This window comes from Macrotis lagotis, chromosome 1 (assembly GCF_037893015.1).
Source record: "Macrotis lagotis isolate mMagLag1 chromosome 1, bilby.v1.9.chrom.fasta, whole genome shotgun sequence".
Lineage (NCBI taxonomy): Eukaryota > Metazoa > Chordata > Mammalia > Peramelemorphia > Peramelidae > Macrotis > Macrotis lagotis.
Genome location: NC_133658.1, coordinates 425476027 through 425496708, shown reverse-complemented (window position 1 = coordinate 425496708; position 20682 = coordinate 425476027). Strand labels below are relative to the sequence as shown.

At 39.1% G+C, this 20682-nt stretch overlaps 1 protein-coding gene across 3 annotated transcripts; it reads right to left on the bottom strand.

Annotated features, from left to right (window-relative positions):
• Positions 1 to 3937: 3937 nt before the first annotated feature.
• SLC25A47 (solute carrier family 25 member 47) lies at positions 3938 to 19545 on the bottom strand. 3 transcript variants are annotated; one of them, XM_074213086.1, is made up of 7 exons: positions 19395 to 19468; positions 14521 to 14707; positions 12638 to 12681; positions 10915 to 10986; positions 9708 to 9890; positions 5660 to 5939; positions 3938 to 4811 (listed from the first exon to the last, which is right to left on the bottom strand). In XM_074213086.1, exons 5-7 carry the CDS (start codon positions 9747 to 9749, stop codon positions 4531 to 4533), a joined length of 603 nt encoding a protein of 200 aa, XP_074069187.1. In that variant the 5' UTR covers positions 9750 to 9890; positions 10915 to 10986; positions 12638 to 12681; positions 14521 to 14707; positions 19395 to 19468; the 3' UTR covers positions 3938 to 4530. The 3 variants fall into 3 exon arrangements, with proteins under 3 accessions (XP_074069187.1, XP_074069186.1, XP_074069185.1); XM_074213085.1 differs by lacking the exons at positions 14521 to 14707; positions 19395 to 19468 and adding an exon at positions 12807 to 14481; XM_074213084.1 differs by lacking the exon at positions 14521 to 14707 and having other exon boundaries at positions 3939 to 4811; positions 19395 to 19545.
• Positions 19546 to 20682: the final 1137 nt, after the last annotated feature.

The following is a 20682-nucleotide window of genomic DNA, read 5'->3' as shown; positions in this document are numbered from 1 at the left end:
GCCAGGGCTCCTTTACCTCCAGGTCCAACAACTTCACTGACTCCATGAGAAGGTCAAAAAATCAATGCCAGAGTTGGAAGAGAACCTAGCAACAAGTCCTGCTCAAAATAGGGATCTACTCCAAGGCCCTGAAAGATGATTATCCATCTTCAATTTGTTGCTAGAGAATCTCCAACTACAGGGAATGCACAATATCCTTGTGCTGTCCTAGAATGAATGAAAAACTTGGATTTAGGAGACCTGGTTTCAAATCCGGATTATTTCAATTGCTCTTTGACCTCAGGCCAGTCCATCAATATCTCTTAGCCTTGGCTTCTTCAGTGATAAAATAGCCATAGGACTTTTAGTACTATCTGTGGGGAAAGTGTCTTGCAATAAATTTCTTTTTTTTTTACCATTTTTAAAGATTTTATTTATTTTGAGTTTTACAATTTTTCCCCCTAATCTTACTTCCCTCCCCCCACCCCCACAGAAAGCAATTTGTCATTCTTTACATTGTTTCCATGGTATCCATTTATTCAAATTGAATATGATGAGAGAGAAATCATATCCTTAAGGAAGAAACATAAAGAATAAGAGATAGCAGATCAGACAATAAGATAACAATTTTTTTTCTAAATTAAAGTTAATAGTCCTTGGTCTTTGTTCACAATTCTTTCTCTGGATACAGATGGTATTCTCCACTGCAGACAGCCCAAAATTGTCCCTGATTGTTGCACTGATGGAATGAACAAGTCCATCAAGGTTGATCCATTGCCCCCATGTTGCTGTTAGGGTGTACAGTGTTTTTCTGGTTCTGCTCATCTCATTCAGCATCAATTCATTCTTGCAATAAATTTCAGTTCTATTGTCATCACTCTCATCATCATCTCTGAGGCAGCATTGAGTATTATTGAACAGTTATAATTACCAAGACACTTTTGCTTCTATGGTGCTAAAAATAGCCTCCCTATCATTTTTACCCATTTTTCCTAGTTCTCCCCTCTGGTGCCAAAGAGAACATAGCATCCTAGGACCATAGATTTAGAGATGGAAGAAACTTTAGAGGACATCAAGTTCACTTTTTTTACTTTTACAGATGAGGAAACTGAGGGTCAGAGAATCTTGCCTAATATTTTACCAAAAAAAATTGAGGACATTTGCCAGGGGTTCCCTATTTTCCCTTTTTCCTCATCTCCTATCATTCAGATGCCAGCTTCTTCTTTATCCATTTCACAGGATGAAGTAACCTTTCTCCCTCCCTTTGTTCTAGTGATCCCTTTCAAATTCTTTAACTCCAACAGATTTCCCCTCCAGTCTTCCCCATACTTACACTTATTTTTCAATCTCTCTCTCTCTCTCTACTGGTTGCTTCTTACTGCTTACAGACATATCCTTATCTCTACCATCCTGAAAAAAATTCAATCCTTATTTGACCCTTCCTTGCCCTATATCATTTCTATATCTGTCCTTTGTAGTTAAATTTCTTGAAAGGCTGTCTCTTAAGAGCTAAGCTGTATCAACTTTCTCTCCTCTAGCTTTCTTTTTAACTCCTTACTATCTGACTTCTGATCTTATCATTCCATAGTGACTAATGATCTCTTTGGTTACCAAATCCAATGGATTTGTCTTAATCCTTCTCTTTGACCTCTTCACATCTTTCTCCTTGATATTCTTTTCTCTTTAGATTTTCCTCCTACCTATCTATATTGCTCCTTTTCTGTCTTTGCCATAGCCTCCTCCATACCATGACTTTTAACCATAGATTCCATCCTGGACCCTTATCACTTCTCTCTTTATACTTCTTCACTTGGTGTTCTCATCAACTCCCATGGATTTAATTACCATTTCTATAATGATGATTCTTAAATCTAGTTTTCCTACCCCAATACCTCTACTGACCTTGAAACTCACATCTCTGACTGCCTTTCAGACTTTTCCAGTTATATGTCTAATAGAGATCTTAAACTCCAATAAGATCTCTCAAATAAGCCCCTTCTCTCTTCTGACATTGCTGACATCTGGTGCAGGCTCCTATCATCTCCCACCTTGATTATTGCCTATTGCCATAGCCTGGGGGTGGGGCTGCTTTCCTTCAGTTTCTCCCCACTTCAATCCACCCTCCATTCAGCCACTACTAAAGTGATTTTCTTAGTTTTTTTTTTTTTTTTGCAAGGCAAATGGAGTTAAGTGGCTTGCCCAAGGCCACACAGCTAGGTAATTATTAAGTGTCTGAGAACAGATTTGAACCCAGGTACTCCTGACTCCAGGGCCGGTGCTTTATCCACTGCAGCACCTAGTGATTTTCTTAAAAAGCAGATCTTATCATATTATTATTTATTCAATAAAATTATTTATTATTCATTAAACTCCAGTGATTCCCTATTACCTCTAGGATCAAATACAAAATGTTTTGTTTGACATTCAAAGTCCTTCATAACCTAGCCCCCCTTACCTTTCTAATCATTTTATAGCTTACTCTCTGATCCATAGTCCAGTGACATTGGCTGTTCTCGCTGTTCAACAAACAAGACATTCTATCTTGGCTTTGAGCATTCTCCCTGCCTGCCCTTCATGTTCGAAACATGCCCCCTCCTTTATTCCAGTTACTAACCTCCCTGGCTTTCTTTAAGTTTCAACTGAAATTTCACCTTCTATAAAAAACTTTCCCCCAATCCTTCTTAATTCATGGCCTTTCCTCCTACTCGTTTCCTATTTATCCTGAATATAGCTTGCTTTGTTTATAGTTGTTTGCATATACCCTAACACCTCCCTCACACACATTGTAAACTCCTTAAGGGTAAGGATCATGGATCATTTTTTATTTCTTTTTTTGCATCCTCAGCACTTTTTGCCATGCCTGCATCAATGAACCTGCTTAATAAATGTCTATTGATTGATTGATTGATTGAAAGAGGCTAAGTGACCCATTCAGTAAGTGTCTGCGGTATGATTCAAACTTGTGTCTTTCTTGGTAGCCAGTAGGTAGCACAGTAGATAGAGCACTGGCTCTGGATTCAGGAGAACCTGAGTTCAAATCTAGACTCAGAGACTTAATAATTGCCTATCTTGGGCAATCCCATTGCCTTAAAAAAAATAAAATAAAACAAACTTACATATTTCTGACTTAAAGTCCAGCATTCTATCCACTAAACTAACTAGAAACTTCCATTTCTTTATCTCTTACCATATGACAGCTCTTCAAATACCAAGGGCAATTGGCATGTGCTCCTTTAATTTTTTCCTTCTTCTAGTTATACATCTCCTATTCCTTCCATTCATTCCCATATGGCATAACAGTTGCCTTTCTTCCCACCATGTTGAGCTCCTTCCATTAGCCATATTTGTCCCTCCTAAAAGAAGGTACAGATTTGCACCCAATACTACAGTTGTGCTCTAGCCAAGACAGAGGACATCATAATTATTACCTCCTTTGTTCTAAACATTCTGCCACTATTTTTTTTTTTTTAGGATTTTGCCTGGCAAATGGGGTTAAGTGGCTTGCCTAAGGCCACACAGCTAGGTAATTTATTCAGAGTATAAAGCCTGATTTGAACTCAGGTACTCCTGACTCCAGGGCCAGTGCTCTATCCACTGCACCACCTAGCTGCCCCCATTCTGCCACTATTGATGAAGCCTCAGTTAATCTTAGCTTTTATTAGCTATGATATGATAACTCCTACTGGCCTTGAGGGTCTACAAAAGTTTCATTAGATGATAAGAAGAATTAGCACTTATATAGTACTTTGAGATTTATGAAACATTTGGTCTTCACAATTTCAGTAATAACATACTTAATAGATGTTATTACCTCCATTTTACAGATGAGCAAACTGAGACTTAGAGAGGCTAAATGACAGCTAGTAAGTATCTGAGGCAATATTTGAACTCAGGTCTTCTTGTCTCCAATTCTAGCATCCCTACTTTTTGCTAAGTAAGCAAAAGTAAAATAAAGACTCAGGACAAAAGTTATCCAAAACTTTATTTACATGTAGTTGAAAACATATGAAAGGTTATACTCACACCATTTATAAAAGCATCTGAAAGTATGATATGTTATCAAAATATACTTGCTGAAGAACCTTCTTCAGGTTCTTCTTTCTCAGCTTTAAGAGGTGGTGAGGTAGGCAGACCATATGAACAGGGCAGAACTGAAGTTACTGAAGGACAGGAAAGAGAGCTGCCTGTTCTAAGAAGGTAGAAATAGGAGGCTCTTTCTATGACCTGTGACCTAACAGCTCCCTTTGGAATGGACTTAGTCCCTTTGAATCAATCACAGGTAGGGAGGTAGATCCTAACCAAAGAGCACTCTTGAGACCCCAGGAGGAAGCTGGGATGGGAAGCGACCTGTCCAGCCCCCGAACCTCATAGGTCCCAACATGAATCCTCTAAAAGCCACTGGCTTTTAGAGTGAGACATTGCTTCTAGAGACCTCTAATCCTGAGTCCAAAAGTCCAGAATTCAATTCAGTTTCACCAGGTCTCCAACCCCAGCTTGGTTTGCATCCACAAAGGGAGCCATCTTCATATGGAGTATGATGAAAGGAGTCAGTTATGTCATGAAACCCCGGGTAAGTTTCAGGACAGCTTCATAGGAGACAAAAACCACCATGTTCACAGGGAAGGCCCGACAACAGTTCAGAGCTAGTCCTTTAAATAAGACCCTCACTCCTTCTTCCTTTACGCTTTGGGTGATACAGTGGATGAATCCTCGGTACCGCTGCTGGCCCAGCCCATCAACCTGAAGACGAGATTTGATCACATCCATGGGAGTGGCCACAGCCCAGGCCAGGACACCTGCAGAGCCGCCGGAGAATAGCACACCCAGAATGTCTGCAAAGGAGAGACACAGAAGGCACTTAACTTCATATTCATTTTATATATAAGGGAACTGCTCTGGTCAAAGCCCTATCACCTACATAACTACAGTAGCTTCTGAATTGGTCTGTCACCTTCTAGTCTCTCCCTTTTCTCTAATTCAGATACTATCATTACCAAAATAATCTAAGATGTGAAGTCAATTACATCTCACACTTCTATGATCAGACATCTTCGGTGGTTCCATATGTATGTAGAAAAAAAACAGGCTCCTTAGCTTAGTATTTAAAGCTCTCCACCCTCAGGCTGATGCAGACCTTTCTCCACTTACTTCCTACAATCCCTCTTCATTCTTTCTTCACTCCATCCAAAGTGACCTTCACAGAACCTCCTCCATGCCTGGAAGGCTTTCCCCTCCATACACATTACCCTGAAATTCATAGCCCCCTACAAGCTTTATCTCAATTACCACCTCAAAATTCAAGTCCTTCTTAAGCCCCTAGATGTTGCTGTGAGGTGACAGAGGATAGATCACTGGATCTGGAGATAACACCTGAGTTCAAATCCAGCCTCAGACAATATGGACGCTGGGCAAATCACTTAACCTCAATCAGCCTGTTTCTTGATCTGTACAATGGAAATAATCCCAGCACTGACTTCCCAGGGTTATTGTGAAAATGAAATAAGATTTGCAATCACTCTGCAAACCTTCAAATAATATATCAATGCTAGCTATTGTCACTATCCTCCAGAATGATAAACTCTTTGAGGACAAGGATACTCTTATCTTTCTGTCACTAGAATTTATCCCACTGGCACTAAAGGAGCTTGACCAATCTTTGTGGAATGAGAGTTGGCCTTACCTGGCTGACTCTGCCCAGCTGGAGTGAGCCACTCACATATGATGGAGTAGGAAAGGAAGTAGGTGGCAAAGGAATTGCAATCTCGAAACATCAATGCCAGGCTGCCCTTGTAGAGGCCTCCTAAACCTTCTTCCTTGGCCACAGTCCTTAGGCAGTGCAAAGGACCTCGATACTTGGGTGGGGGAAGGAGACCACTGGGAGATGAAGATGTTATGGAGGGACGCTGTTTTTGTGTCTGCAGTCGGATTTTGGCCACTTCTGTAGGGGATGTCAGGGTGACCTAGAAATCAAAGGAGAGGCCAAGAATAAAACTACTCTTGTATCTTTGAGGTGCACTGGAAAGAAAACTGGTCATGGGATCAGAGGAGGTCTGGGTACAAATCTAGATTCTGACTCTTAATAGCTGAGCAACCCTGAGTAAGTCACTTAACCTCTTAGCTTCACTTTCTCCATTTGTTTTGTTTTTGTTTTTGTTTTTTACAAGGCAAATGGGGTTAAGTGGCTTGTCCAAGGCCACACAGGTAGGTAATTATTAAGTGTCTGAGGCGAGATTTGAACTCAGGTACTCCTGACTCCAGGGCCAGTGTTCTATCCACTGTGCCACCTAGCCACCCCCACTTGTAAAATAGAAATAAATATACTTGCACAAAACCCATCTCACAATGAGATACACACACATATGCACATTTTTAAAATGTAGCCAATGCAGAAATTTATTTTGCTTAAACTTGAGTAAGCATTTGTTACAAGAATTTTCTTTTTTCCCCTTTCCCAAGGAGGGGAATTTGTTTGCATGGAAAACAGATTTTTGTTTATTAAAAAAAATTACTTTTTAAAATATATCTCACAGGGTTTTCGAGGAAAGCATTTTATCAATTCTAAAAGCATCATAAAAATGGTTGTTATCTTCCCCACTCTGTTGTCACATGGATGTTCTCATAATATGCCCATTTTCAATAGGATTCTCAGATAAGGGAATTAACTTTGCTCCATATCATACCCCAGATACACACTTTAAGGCAGGATCAGAATAAGAGCTACCTGGGAACCTCCAACCTCTCAGCACAAGCACTGCCAGAGTTTATTCTAGAGGCCTTGGTGTGGGCAGGTCTTTCCAAAAGAGAGCAGTGAAGAGACCCACTCTTCCTCTACTACACCCAGTTCCTCTTCTTGGAGCTGCTTCCTAAAACCCAGGCTAAGGATAAAAAGTTGGAAATCAGGAAAACCTGGGTCAAATCCTGCCTCTTACAGTTGCTTGCTGTGTAACTAACCTGACAGGCAAATCCACTGAATTCTCTGAACTTCAGTTTTTTCTTTAGTAAACAAGGAGAATAATACTTGTATGAGAAAAGTAATTTATTAAAATCTTTTATTTCCCTGGGGTTGATTATACAACTACATTGGAAAGGACCTTAAAAGCCATCTGGCTCCACAGCTTGATTATACAGATAAGGATATATTTGGAAAGGAATGTAATATATATATTTTTTAAACCCAAACTTTTTTGTTTAACTTTAAGCACTAGAAAAATGGAAACTGTTGTCCAAAGGTCTTATTGTGGTAACATGGATCTGGTGCTGCTCACATTCTCCATGGTGGTGTTAATGATCCTTTTATATATATATATATATATATATATATATATATATATATATATATATATGTTATGGTTTCCCAACCGGACTATAAGAATTTGAGTCCAGGACAAAGGGCTAAGCTAATTGAAGAAGAAAAGCTATGTCTTTTTGACTTGGTGATAAAGGGAGTCCTCTCTCCTGTGAACCAAAGTCAAGCTCCTTTTCTAATCCTGCCAAACTCAGAAACCTGTCTGTCAGATAAAGATTTCTCCAATAAAACGACTCTGATCACAATGGGAAGGGGATGGAAGGAAACAAGCATTACCTCCTTGGAGGTAGCACCACTCTCCCTGGCTTGACTTTTTGGTTCTCTAGAGGCTAGACGTCTCAGTGAGGTGGTGCAGTGGAAAGAGCACTGAGGCCAGCTATGTGATCCTGAGCACTCAGTTTCCTAAATGGAAATAATAAAAGTATCCACCTTCTAGGGATGGTATAATGATCAAATATGATATTTGTAAAATATTTAGCACATTAGCAGGCATATGGTAAGGTTACTAGATATTATTTCCTTCCTTCGTCCTTCCTTCCTTTTCCTTCCTTCCTTCCTTCCTTCCTTCCTTCCTTCCTTCCTTCCTTCCTTCCTTCCTTCCTCCTTTTCTCCCTACTTTCTTCCTCCCTGATAAGGTAGGGGTTGGGTACGAGAAGATTTTAAATCCTGGACCTTTTCACTCTTTCAAATCCTCTAAATCTGTTTTCCAATCTTATTGCTCAATGAAACTGTTACCTTGAAAATTCCCAATGATCTCTTAATTACCAAATCTAATGGCTTTCTTCTCCTTCCTGACCTCTGCAGCATATGACATAACTCATCTTCTTCATCATGGTCTCTCTTTCCTAGGTTTCCCTGACACAATACTCTCTCCTGGTTTTCTTCCCATCCATCTACAGCTCTTCCTTGGTCTCCTTGGCTTGCTCTTCATCCATGTAATACTTAAAACCATGGTGGTTCCCTAAGACTGAAACCCCTTCTCTTTTCAGTCTCTGTCCTCTCATGTGACAATCTCATGGAATGAATTATCATCTCTATGAAGCTGACTCCCAGATCTCTAGGTCTATCCTCCTCTCTCCTGGGCTCTAATTCCACAACACCAGTTGTCCTCTAGACATCTCAAACTAGATGTCTTATAGGAATCTCAACTTGATAAATCTAAAACTGAACTTATTATCTTTTCCTTCCCCCCCCAAAAAATTGTCTTTTCCCTCTTCTGAACTCCCCTATTATTGTTGAGGACACAAGCATTTTCCAGTCACCCAGGCTCACAACCTCAATGCTGCCTTCAACCCCTCCTTCTTACTCATCCCAAATATACAATCAACTACCAAATCTTGCTTTCTGTTTTTCCCTTCTTATAGGTCTCCTCTCCTCTCCTCTCCTCTCCTCTCCTCTCCTCTCCTCTCCACTCACACAGTCATTACTTAACACTTCCAAAGCTTGGACAACAGCTCTCCCAATCTTGAGCCTCTCTCTCCCCACTTCATTCCATTCTTCATTTAACTGCCCAAGACATTTTCTTAAAGTTCTGAACATGTCACCCCATTTCCTCAATAAATCAAAGTTGCTCCATTGTGCTTGAAGGAAAAAATATAAATTCCTCTCTTTGGCATTGAAAACTCTATATACTTTTAGTCCTTCCTGCCTTTCCAGCCTTCACACACTCTCCCTCTCCACCCAGTTTATGACCAGATACACAACATTCAGTCCTTGACCCACCTTTGCTTACTGTCTCTCAGACCTGCAATGTTTTCCTTCACAATGCCTCAGTTCTCCTGGCATATTCTTTAAAGACTCAGCTCAAATATCACCTTCTGCAGAAGGCTTCCCCCCCCCTAAAAAAAAATACCTTTTATCTATTCTGTGTATATTTATGTGTACCTAGTTGTCAACATGTCTCTCTTATTAGGATAGGAAATCTTCATGGCAGAGCCTGTTTTTGCATATTTCTGTATTTCAAGTTCTGGTATAATACAATGTTGTAATAAATAAATATTCTTGAATAATTGACTGTCAGGTCAACAAGTCCATCCCCCCCTGCCTTTGGGCAGGATTGTATTAACTCAACTAAAAGGATCTCAATAATCATTTCCCTACCTGCTACTTCATGGGAATTTATACCTTACTATATAAAGTAGGGCATTGGTGGCCTAGGATCTAATCTTAACCCTATCACTAGGTCATTGGGGGTGATTTCCCTTTTTGTGGCTTCATTTTTCTCACCTGCATAATGACAAAGTGAACTAGGTTGATCTCTAAGTCCTTTTCCAAGTCTGACATTCTATGATCCCATGACCTCATTGCTTGATAGAAGCTTCAAATACCAAAGGGATCCTTTTCTGTAGGACTCTAAAGCCTCATTGATTAATTTTTCCCACTTTAACCAAGAAAATAGAGAACCCATGGTGTTCTTCCTTACCCTGACAATGCCAGAGGCACATCCTGAAAGGGTGATGTCCATTTTGGAGGGCTTCACATCCACACTGCCGTACTTGAGCTTGCAGATGTGAGAAAGGCAGTGTCTATATGTGCCAAAGGAGACTGAGGAGACCAAAGATACTGTACACACAGGTAGGGAGAGCCCCCTGTAGAACCCAGACAGCTGGGTCAGGAAACGAACAAACAGAGAAGAAAAGAGAGATTGAGAGATACTTAGAAAAGAGAATGACATCAATCACAATCTAACTTTCTGGTTTGGAATTTCTATTTCTAACATTTATTGAATTAATGATTAAAAATAACTTTGCCCTAGATAGAACTGGGTAACAATGAGACTGACTTCTCCTATAGCATTTAGTTCTAGACCTTAGCCACAGTCTGTGCTACAGAAATGTGGGTAATACAAATGAAGGAGAATACAGATTTCATTAATTAGAAAGTGCCCATTAATGGAGGTGCAGAGGCTGAATGATGTGGGGACAGAAAGGACTCCTTTGGTTGGTAGTTTGATTGAGTTGATAGATATGGCTCTTAACTCTAGGATTCTCTGAATTGACTTGACTTTAGAGAGGTAACATGACCAACTGGTTGAAATACTGGGTTTGGATTCAGGAGGACCTAAGTACAAATCCCATCTCAGACACTTATTGGTTGTGTGACCCTGAGCTTTCTGGGTCTCAGTTTCTTCATCTGCAAAATTGAAGTAATAAGAATATAAAGGGTTCTCCTGAGGATCAATGGGATAATTTACTTAAATTGTTGTTCAGTCACTCAGTTGTGTTCAATTCTTTGTGACCCCAATTATTGCACACCAATACTGTCCATGCAAAGATTTTGGAATGATTTGCCATTTCCTCCTCCAGTGGACTGAGAGATAGAAGTTAAGTATTTGGCCAGCTTGTGTCTGATGTTGGATTTGAATTCAAGTCTTCCTCACTCCAGATCCAGTGCAGATCACTGAACTATCCAGCTATCACTGCCATTATTATTCATCTCAGAAGAAAAAGTCTTGTCTCCAATGTGATACCCATCAAAATCAAATACTTTTAATTCATTTGAATTTTTTAAAAGCTTGGTAAACTATCCTTTGGTTAGGAAATAGAGGAGGCTAGAAGGTAGTGTCCTTGTCCTCTGATAAAACAAACTCCTAAATGAAATGTTTATACTAAGCCAGAGCCTAGACTTACCTTTTCTGCTTTGTATAGGTCTCGAACACAGTGCCAGACACTAGTGTACTTCTTCTCAGTCTGGATTCTGACCTATAAAGAAGGAGATGATTTTGAGCTTGGCCAGACTCAAGTCAGCAATTACAAGGATTCTCAGGACTTATGTGATCACCCCATGGTATCTTGTAAGTTCTGATTGTAAATCAGTGAAACCAAGAAAAGAGAAACAGTAGATCAGGGAATTAAAGAGCTGCCAAGAACTTTAGATAGAAGAAAGGCAGGAAAGGATTATGGAGTAAGGAAAGGAAGAGAGTATCATGGAAAAGCCCTAGAAATCTTGGGCAGTGAAATATCAAGTTCATCAGTTAGATGAAATGCATGTAAAATACTTTGAAAATCATTAAATGCTATAAAATACTGGCCATTATTATTATTGGTATTATTATAATCCATAAATAGAGGATATAAATGAAATAGTAGTTCTTTAATTCAATATTATTACATTTTCAGTTCCAAATCCTGAGAAGAAATAATTTTTAAAGACTAGAAATTTCCAGTTTCCAGTCAGACCTGATATAGTATGAATAGTTCTGGGTGAAACATTTTACTGAAGAGATTATCAAAACAGAACATGTCCAGAGGACAACCAAGACTATAAGGGGACTAGAAATTATGTCTTCTTAGATTAATAGGACTGAAGATGGAGGCAGGATTGTGGATAGAGTTGGGAAGACCCAGGTTTAAATTCCACCCTCGACACATATTGGCTTATCTCCCTGGGCAAATCACTTAGCCTCCTTTGACCTCAGTTTCCTCATCTATAAAATAAGAGGAATGGATTGAATGATCTCTAAGGTTCTTTTCAGTTCTAACTCTAAAACCCTATGTTTAGCCTAAAGAAGTGTTGACTTAAGCAACTGAGAGTAGTCTTCAGTTATCTGAAAGGCTTAAGTAGGAGAGACTAGGCTGATCATGAATATTTCAAGAACTATGTCTAGCTTAAAAAATGACCCTGGGGGGAGGGGAGGAGCATGAATGGATGTTCTGACACTTTAAATAGTCTCATTTAGCTCTGAGATTCCATAATTTTATAAATGAGTTGGTTTAATTGTCAAAATGAACTAGTCTGGACAAATGAATAGAAACGAATGTTAAGAACTGAAAGCAAGTGATAGAGTAATCAGAGGATCAAACTGGATAGAGTACCAAAGTGAGTTCATGAAATCAAGGTACCCAGTATTGAAATGTAACACTCCCGTCGGACCATTCCCTTCAATGAAACAGTCTATCACAGGATGGAAGCCAGAGGATGGATTCTATTTAGGTTTTAGGAGTAACCCTGATAAGTTATACTATAGCTTACAAGCTCTCATTGATGCCCTTCTTTTTAAATGGTCAGACAACTGACACAATTAGCCATTAGAAAAGGACTCGGAAACATGGCTTGAATCTTAGCTCTGATCTTTATTACTTGAGGGAAGTTGATCAAACCACTTCACCTCTATGGGCCTCAGGTTTGGGTTTTTTTTTATTTTTATAAAATGAGGAGGTAGAGTTTGATGATCTCTAAGGTGCTTTCCAGTTCTAAATCCTACAATCCTATGCCAGCAAACTAAGTCAATTAAATGATGACTGCTATTGAGTCAAATATGTTAAAGTCGGAGAGCGAAAGAGGAAAAGAAGAAAGATAGAAAAGGTAAAGGAATGCAGATTCTGGGTAACTGCAGGGCAAGAATCAAAGTACCTTCAATGTGTCCAGGGGGTAACCCACAGCAACACCACAGACACCTGAAAGAAACAGAAATTTTGCAGATGAATGGTGGATCATTCCTTAGCCTATAAAAATTTATTAAAGAGAACAGAGACGTGAGGATTCTCAAAGAACTAGAGGTCCCTATCACAGTCTGTCCTACCTGTCATGACTCTATTCTGGCAATTTTCAGACACCCTCCTTCCCTTCCTAGGTTAGATCTGTGAGATATGATATCACTACCCCAACCCCTTGTGTCCTGGTTCCCAAGCAGTATGGAACCCAATTATGAGCCAAATAACATTGCCATGGGAACATAGGCACAGCAATCCAGACTGAGGGCCAAACAACACCAGGGAAGATACGGAAAATCCAGGACCATCACAGCTGAGTCAGAGTAAGCAAGGTAGTGCAGTGGATAGGGTGTAGGAAGACCCGTATTCAAATCTGTCTCAAACACTTGCTAGATGCATGGTCTAGGACAAGTCACCTAACCCCTGTTTAAGTCAGTTTCGTCATCTATAAAAGGATCATAACAACCCCAAGGTTGTTGTGAGGATCAATTAGATAATAATATTAGAACATATTAGGTACTATATTAGGGTAGTATAATGCTATTATTATTATTATTGTCGTGATTAGCACAGTGTCAGGTAAATAGTAATAAACACTAGATAAATATTAGGAATTAACCAGCAGTTGGTTGCCATTTACCTTCTCACTCTCTCCTACACACAATCTCAAACTTGTTTACTCTCCAGAGCTAGAGGGTCACCATTCTAACCCTTACTTGAACAAGACTCCTCTCTTTAATACCCCATCAGGTGTCATCCAGACTTGGCTTTAAAGACCCTGAATAAGAGACCACTACCTCCTGAGGGAACCTGTTCCTTAGCTCAGACTATTAATTACTTTATCTAAACACAAGATCAAATCTGTCTCTTTGCCGCTTCCACCCATTGTTCCCAATTCTACCTCCTGTGTAGAATTATAAGCAAAATGAGACTGCTTTGAGCTGTAACCTTGTAGGAGAACTGAGTACTGAGAACCAACACAAATACCTTACTGACTGGAGTAGAGCCTCTCCCTCATTCTCCTCACTGGTACACAAAGCCCCAGCAGAGCAACTCTGCCCTTCATTGTTGCTAACACCCCCATGCTCATTGGTACACACCCCTAGCAGTATGCTTGTGACTAATTTCATCACTCTTACACTGGCTATATAAGTAGAAGATCAACAGAAATGGCTTAAGGATGAGGGTTACAAAAAGTGAAAGTTTGGGGCCATGAAGAGTCTTTATGCTATTTAAAAAACCAATTAGTCCTTGGGCCAAATTTAAGCTTCACTTAATCCTCTCAGAGTTTCAGTTACCTTATCTGTAAAAAGATGATGATGATATTGATACATTATCTACTTTATTGAGCAACCCTAAGGAAAGTGTTATGCAAAAGTTAAAATGGCTACATAAAAATTAATTATCATTTTTTATTATTAGGATCACAAGAGAGATACAAAGAAAGTGCTCTAGGTGTACAGAAAAGAGAATATTAACTTCTTATTAGGGAAGATCAAGAAATATTTAATATAGGAGGGTACTCATGGTGATATAATATGATAATTTACAATCACTTGATAGTCTTTAAAAGGAGGAAAAAAAGTGGGGGAGGAAGGGAAATAGAAAGGAAAGGAAAGGAAAGAAGGGAGGAGAGAAGGAAGGAAGGAAGGGAGAAAAGAAAGAAGGAATGGAGGGAAGAAGGAAAGATATGATGTTTGTCCTTCATTCTTGAAGACCATGACATCAGGGGAGGTAATGCCATGACAAGCACATGAATTGATTTGGGGGGGGGGGGGCGTGATAATAAATCACCAGTCTCACTTTCTCCTCCAGAGAGTGGCCAGAAATGAATCCCTCTGGAGATGGCCCAGGATATGAGGCAATAAGGGTTAAGTGACTTGTTCAAGATCACCCAGTTAGTCAGTGTCAAGTGTCTAAGGCTGAATTCAAACTCCCGTCTTCCTGACTCCAAAACCAATACTCTATTCCACTGCACCACCTCGATGTCCTAGAAAGAAAGAAGGGAGGGAGGGAGGGAGGGAGAGAGTGAGAAAATGAGAAACAGAAAGAAAAAAAGAAAAGAAATGAAAAGGAAAGAAAAGGAAAGGAAAGGGAAGGGAAGGGAAGGGAAGGGAAGGGAAGGGAAGGGAAGGGAAGGGAAGGGAAGGGAAGGGAAGGGAAGGGAAGGGAAGGGAAGGGAAGGGGAGAAGGAAAGGGAGAAGAGAAGAAGAAAGCGAAGGGACTTCATCTGTTTAAATCCAGAGCTTTAGTTCTGGGTCACAGATTACAGCTCTATGATAATACCTTCTCCTAATTGATTCCATTACTAAGATGACAGTAAAAACAGCAGTTACAAAACATCTTCACTTCCCCAAAACCTGGGCTGCTCTCTTACATAAACATAGACTGCATTCTCAGAAAAACAGGCACAAACTTAGAATATAATAGTATGAACACAGATAGGGAATAGATGTGGCTAAGGCAGCTCACAACTACTGACACTGCAGAACATAAAAGTTCATTCTCTTTTTGTAGAGTCCTCTAGAAACTTTCCCTTATACCCAGTGACACTACCTGGAAGTTTGCTTCCTAGGATAAACTCCTTTCAGTGGCTTAATTGCTGAATTGCCTTTCTCTTGAATCCACAGCCACCTCTTTTCTTTGCTGCCAAGGTCTCATTATTCAAAGCTCTTTCCTCCCCAGAATGACTTTTTCTGTATCTATTTTGCCTGTAATATGTGTCTTTACTCCCTCTAGTATTCTTCCAAGTCTGTCCAACTGATGACCTTTTGAGTTGCCAGAGGGAACACTCAAATTGCTGATAAAAGTCATGGCCAGGGAGAGGAGAAAGCAATCTCTCCCTCTCCCCCTCCCAGAGGTTTCCATTAACTCACAAACTGACTTTTTTTTTAAATCTTATTTTATTTTTTCCCCTTGTTACATGCAAAAACAATTTTCAACATTCACTTGCAAAATTTTGAGTTCCAAATTCTCTCCCTTCCTCCCACCCCTCTCAATGAGAAAGCAAGTTATTTCATAAGCTGTCTTTTAATAAAGATCACTTTGGAAGTGTGGCATTTCTAACAGTTAGTGGAATTCCCCTTCTGATTTACTCAAAGATGTCAAAAGTCTCAAACAAAAACACCCTATTAACAAATAAAACTTTTTCTATGAGTAAATCACTTCCCTTTTATAGGAGGAAGTATAATTCTTCCTCCTTTCTCAATAGTCCTAGACCCCCAGGGTCACAGTATAGAGATGAAGAAAACCCATTGTACATTTTTCAGAGGGGAAACCAATTTTCCAGGAATAACATTGAAGGTGCTTTTTAAAATATTTTTTTAAGCACATAGATTTTAGAGCAGGAAAGAGACCTTAAAGATTGAATTGTATAATTCTCTCATTTTATAGCTGATTAAATTGAAACCCAGAGAGAGAAAAAAATGATTTGTCCAAAGTTACAGAGTGAGTCATTGGCAGAGTTGGGATGAGGACCCCTCTCCTCAGCTAGGTTTCCTAATTTGAAGTCATTTCACTATACCACACAGTCATCACCCTGACTTAAAGGTGAGTCCTGGCAGCTTTCCACTGATACCCTCATCTAAGTCCATAGATCACTAACATTTGAAATCATTGCCCTTTTCTCTCATTCTCTGGGGAGGCTCCTCCTCCAAAAACCCCAGTGTCCTAAAAAAAAATTGATTTGCTATTTCGCAAGGCAAATATTGACTTGACACATCATTTCTTTTGCTTAAAATAGAATCATCAGAACAAGGTTAGCAGCTCTATTTGGCATTAATTTTGAACTACATTACCCAATTCTAATCTTTAACCCTCTGTATCACAGTTCTACAGGTCTTTGTACAGCAGCAGGATAGTGGAGAGAGGGTACCTACAGAAATCCCTCAACCCTAAAATTATGAACAGAACAAGAATTTAGCCTTTCTGCAATCTCTCTGGGTCTCAGTTTTCTCATTTGTCATAGAATTACACAAACTCAGTCAGAAGAGAGACCATAAAACTAATCTAACCCAACATTTATTCAAATTAGGAATCTCCTTCAAATTTTTATCAGTTTCACAGCCCAAATTATTTTAACTTATCCTTATAAGCCATAGTTTTTGAGACCTCCTTACCATCCTGGTCACCTCCTGTGGACACACTCCATCCTGGCAATGTCTCTTCTCAAATATATGTAAAACTCCAGATGAGGTGTGGTCAGGGCTGAGTAGTTGACTACCACTTTCTTCATTTTGGACATTGCTTCTATTAATATAGCCCCAAATCACATTAACTGTGTTTGATCACCATGTCAAACTGTAAGCATTTATTTTTTTTCCAAGGTAGTGAGGTTAAGTGACTTGCCCAAGGTCACACAGCTAGTAAGTGTCAAGTGTCTGAGGTCAAATTTGAACTCAAGGCCTCCTGAATCCAGGGTTGGCACTCTATCCACTGTCACCCAGCTGTCCCACCATATCAAACTGTTGACCCATTTTGAACAATCTATTAAAATCCCTAGATCTTCCTCAAATGGTCTAACTTGTCTTCTACACAGGATTGTTTTAAGGATAAAATTAAAGAAAAAATATGAAAGTGCTTTGTAGATTCTGGAATACTTTGGAAATTGTAAAGCACTCTGTAGATACCAGATATTATTATTATTATTATCATCATCATCATCATAATTACTATTGCTGTTATTAAAGAAGTCCAGTTTCATTTCAGTTTTTAATTCTTGGTAAGTGAGAATATATATACATACAGGTCTTTTCTTTTTCTTTTATCTATGCTATAGAGAGGTGCTAAGACTTGAAGATGTGGTTTGTTGTTCTTCAATAGTTTCAGTCATATTTGACTCTTCATGACCCCATTTGCGGTTTTCCTGGAAAAGAAATGGTTTGCCATTTCCTTCTTCAGCTTATTTTACAGATGGGGAAACTGAGGTTAAGTAACTTTCCCAGAGTCACAGAGCTAATAAGTGACTGAGATCAGATTTGAACTCAGGGAAATGAGCCTTCCTGACTTCAGGCCTGTCACTCTATCCACTGGGCCATCTAGCTGTGGCAGGATTCAAGAAAGATGTTCTCTGGATTGTTGAAGGGGCTGTAGGAGGATAGGTACACTCATGTCCTGACAGAGCTATGAATTAGTTGAACCATTCTGGAAAGTATTTTGGAGCTATATATCAAAATTCACTAAATTCTGTATGTCCTTTCAACTCAGTGAAACTAGGCTTGTGTCCCCTAAAGAGATCAAAGAAAAAGGAAAAGGGTCTATATGTATAAAAACATCCACAGTGGCACTTTTTCTCATGTCAAGGAACTGCAAATCAATGGATGTCTATCAACCATGAAATGGAGGAACATATTATGGCACATCGATGCAGTAGAATATTATTGTACTTTAAGAAGTTACAAAAAATACAGTTTAGTCAAAGAAAATTGGGAAAACTAGTATGAACAAATGCAAAGGGAAGTGAACAAAATCAAGAAGGCAATTTACAATGATTGCATTAATGTAAAGAAAAACAACTTTGAAAGACTTCTTAACTTTATCAAAGTAATGATCAATCATGACTACAGAAGACTGATGATGGAATATGCCCTCTCATCCCTCAACAAAGAGGAGGTGATAGACCATAGAAATGGAGTTAGATTTTCATATACCATCAATGTGTGAATTTGTTTTGCTTATTTATACTCATTTGTTAAAAATGAATGTCTTCAGGGAAGTTAGGTGGCACAGTGGATAGAACACAAGCCCTGGAATCAGGAGTACCTGAATTCAAATGCGGCCTCAGATACTTAATAATTACCTAGCTATGTGGCCTTGGGCCTACTGCCTTGCAAAAACCTAAAAAAAAAAAAAAAAAAAAAAAAAAAAAAAAAAAGGAAGGTCTTTTGTTTGCTTTGCAAGGGCAGAACTGTGGTGAGGAACAAGGAAGAGAAATAGGAGGAGAAGAAGAATCAATGAAACATAAAAAAAATTCTGAGAAGAGAGCAGAAGGGGACACAGACAAACAAGGTGGTGTGTGCACTAACATGTTAAATATCATATATTCTTAAGCCAACTAAATATGGTAGAGACTCATATTCTCATATACAGTCAGAGCTAGGATGAACCTTAGAGAACACTTCGCCAAACCACCCTTATTCATCCCATAGAAGAGAAAATGTAAGCCTAGAATGGAGTAAGTTTTCTAGGGGAACATGCAAGGCATGTTCCTGCTCTTAAAGAGCTCAGTCTAATGAGGGAGACAACATGCAAACCACCATGTACAAACAAACTATAGACAGGATAAACTGGAAATAAGCAACAGAGGAAATTCTAGCTGAGGAAAGGGGCTAGAATTGAAAGAGACTAAGAAAGATCTCCTGTACAAGATAGGATTTTCTCTAGGACTTGAAGAAACTCCAGGAAACCCAGAAGACAAGAGATGAGGGAGTTTTCCAGGTCCCTTTAATTTGACATTCTATATTTTATATAATTCTAAATCAGACATCAATGTGCTTGACATGATGATTTCCCAAAGGGTCATGGCAAACTGTGAAATATCAGGTAAACTCCTTGGATCTTAATTCTCTCCACATAATCCAACACTTTCCATGCAAATACAGCCCAGAACTCTACCTAAACAGACTGTTCTTTGTCATCCTTAACACTTTTTTTCTTTCTTTCTTTCCTTCTTTTTTTACCTCCAATGGCTCCAGCAATGAAATCCATCTGCAACCTCTCTTGTGTTTTCTATTCAGAAGTGGAGAAAGAGGTTCAACCCTAAGGGCAGGAAGGATCTTTTTAGTTGTCCAGGAATTGGGTCCTTAGGGTAGCCACAGTGTTTTCCCTACTTCCCTTCAGAATTTATATACACAAAGGAGGGTGTATGCATTGTGACCCTTCATGAAGAGGTGGGTGGGAAAGGAGAAAGAGAAACAATTCCAGGAACACTGTCAATGAGTAATCCCAGAGGTGAGCAGCCAGCAGCTCACAACTCTCACACAGAGACTTCCTGTACTCACCTGCCCCCATCACCACACCCCCCCCCAACTGGTTTTGGAAAAGAGTATAAAAGGTCAAATCAGTCATCCAGCCCTTGCCCTGCCCTCACCTTGTTATGTTTTATAATATTCTGAAATATTTATTCTTTCTGGAAAGTCATATGATTTAGAATTTAATTCTCTCATTTTACTGATAGGAAAATTGAGTGACTTGTCTAAGGTCACTAAAATAGTAAGGAAATAGAAAAGCAGCAATCAACTCCCCTCTAACTCAGGCAAATGTTTTATATTCTAAAGCTCCTTCCAATTTAAACATTATGTTCTATGTTTTAGTGTTCTTCTAAGAACTAACATTATTTTATAATTCATTGCTTTATGAAACTTTTGAACTCTGACATTGATGAATAAAAATCCATGATGGACCTGGTGTGTTAAGATTCTTTTTGTAGCTGCTGGCTACTTGGGTTTGGTTCTGCCTATGAGGAATCATTATTCAGACTCGGGAAAGCATGGATGGAAATAAAAACAAAAATTTATTAAAAAGGTTACAAGATATAGGAAGAGCTAGAGAGAGAGAGAGAGAGAGAGAGAGAGAGAGAAAAGAACAGCCAAACAACCTTGGCGCAGCCACCTGAGCCCCTAACAATAAACTCTAAAAGGACAGGAGAGATTCTGTAGGATTCTTCATCTCTAAATATCCTACTTTTCAAACATGGGGCCAGTAAAGTTTGGAAAACATAGGCAGGTGACCTTGACTTTGATTCCTGGAAAAAAAATTTAGAATACATAATTAATGTACATTTATCCAAGATCATAAAAATGAAATAGTCATTACAAAGAGACAACATAATTTGACCAAAGAAAATTCATTTCCTTTGTTGATAGTATTACTAGAAGGGAAGATCATATAGGTGAATGCTGTAGACTCAGATTATCTAGATTTCAACAAAGCATTTAACAAAGTCTCTATTGTTGTCCTTGTAGATAA

Excerpts from the sequence above, each read along its gene's own strand:
- SLC25A47 (XM_074213084.1), bottom strand. The coding sequence starts at position 19,422 with ATGGATTTCATTGCTGGAGCCATTGGAG. Across the intron at positions 10,987-12,637 it reads ACCCCCTGGACACATTGAAG|GTCAGAATCCAGACTGAGAA; the intron begins GTACTTTGATTC and ends CCTTCTTTATAG. Across the intron at positions 5,940-9,707 it reads GTGCCTCTGGCATTGTCAGG|GTCACCCTGACATCCCCTAC; the intron begins GTAAGGAAGAAC and ends TTTGATTTCTAG.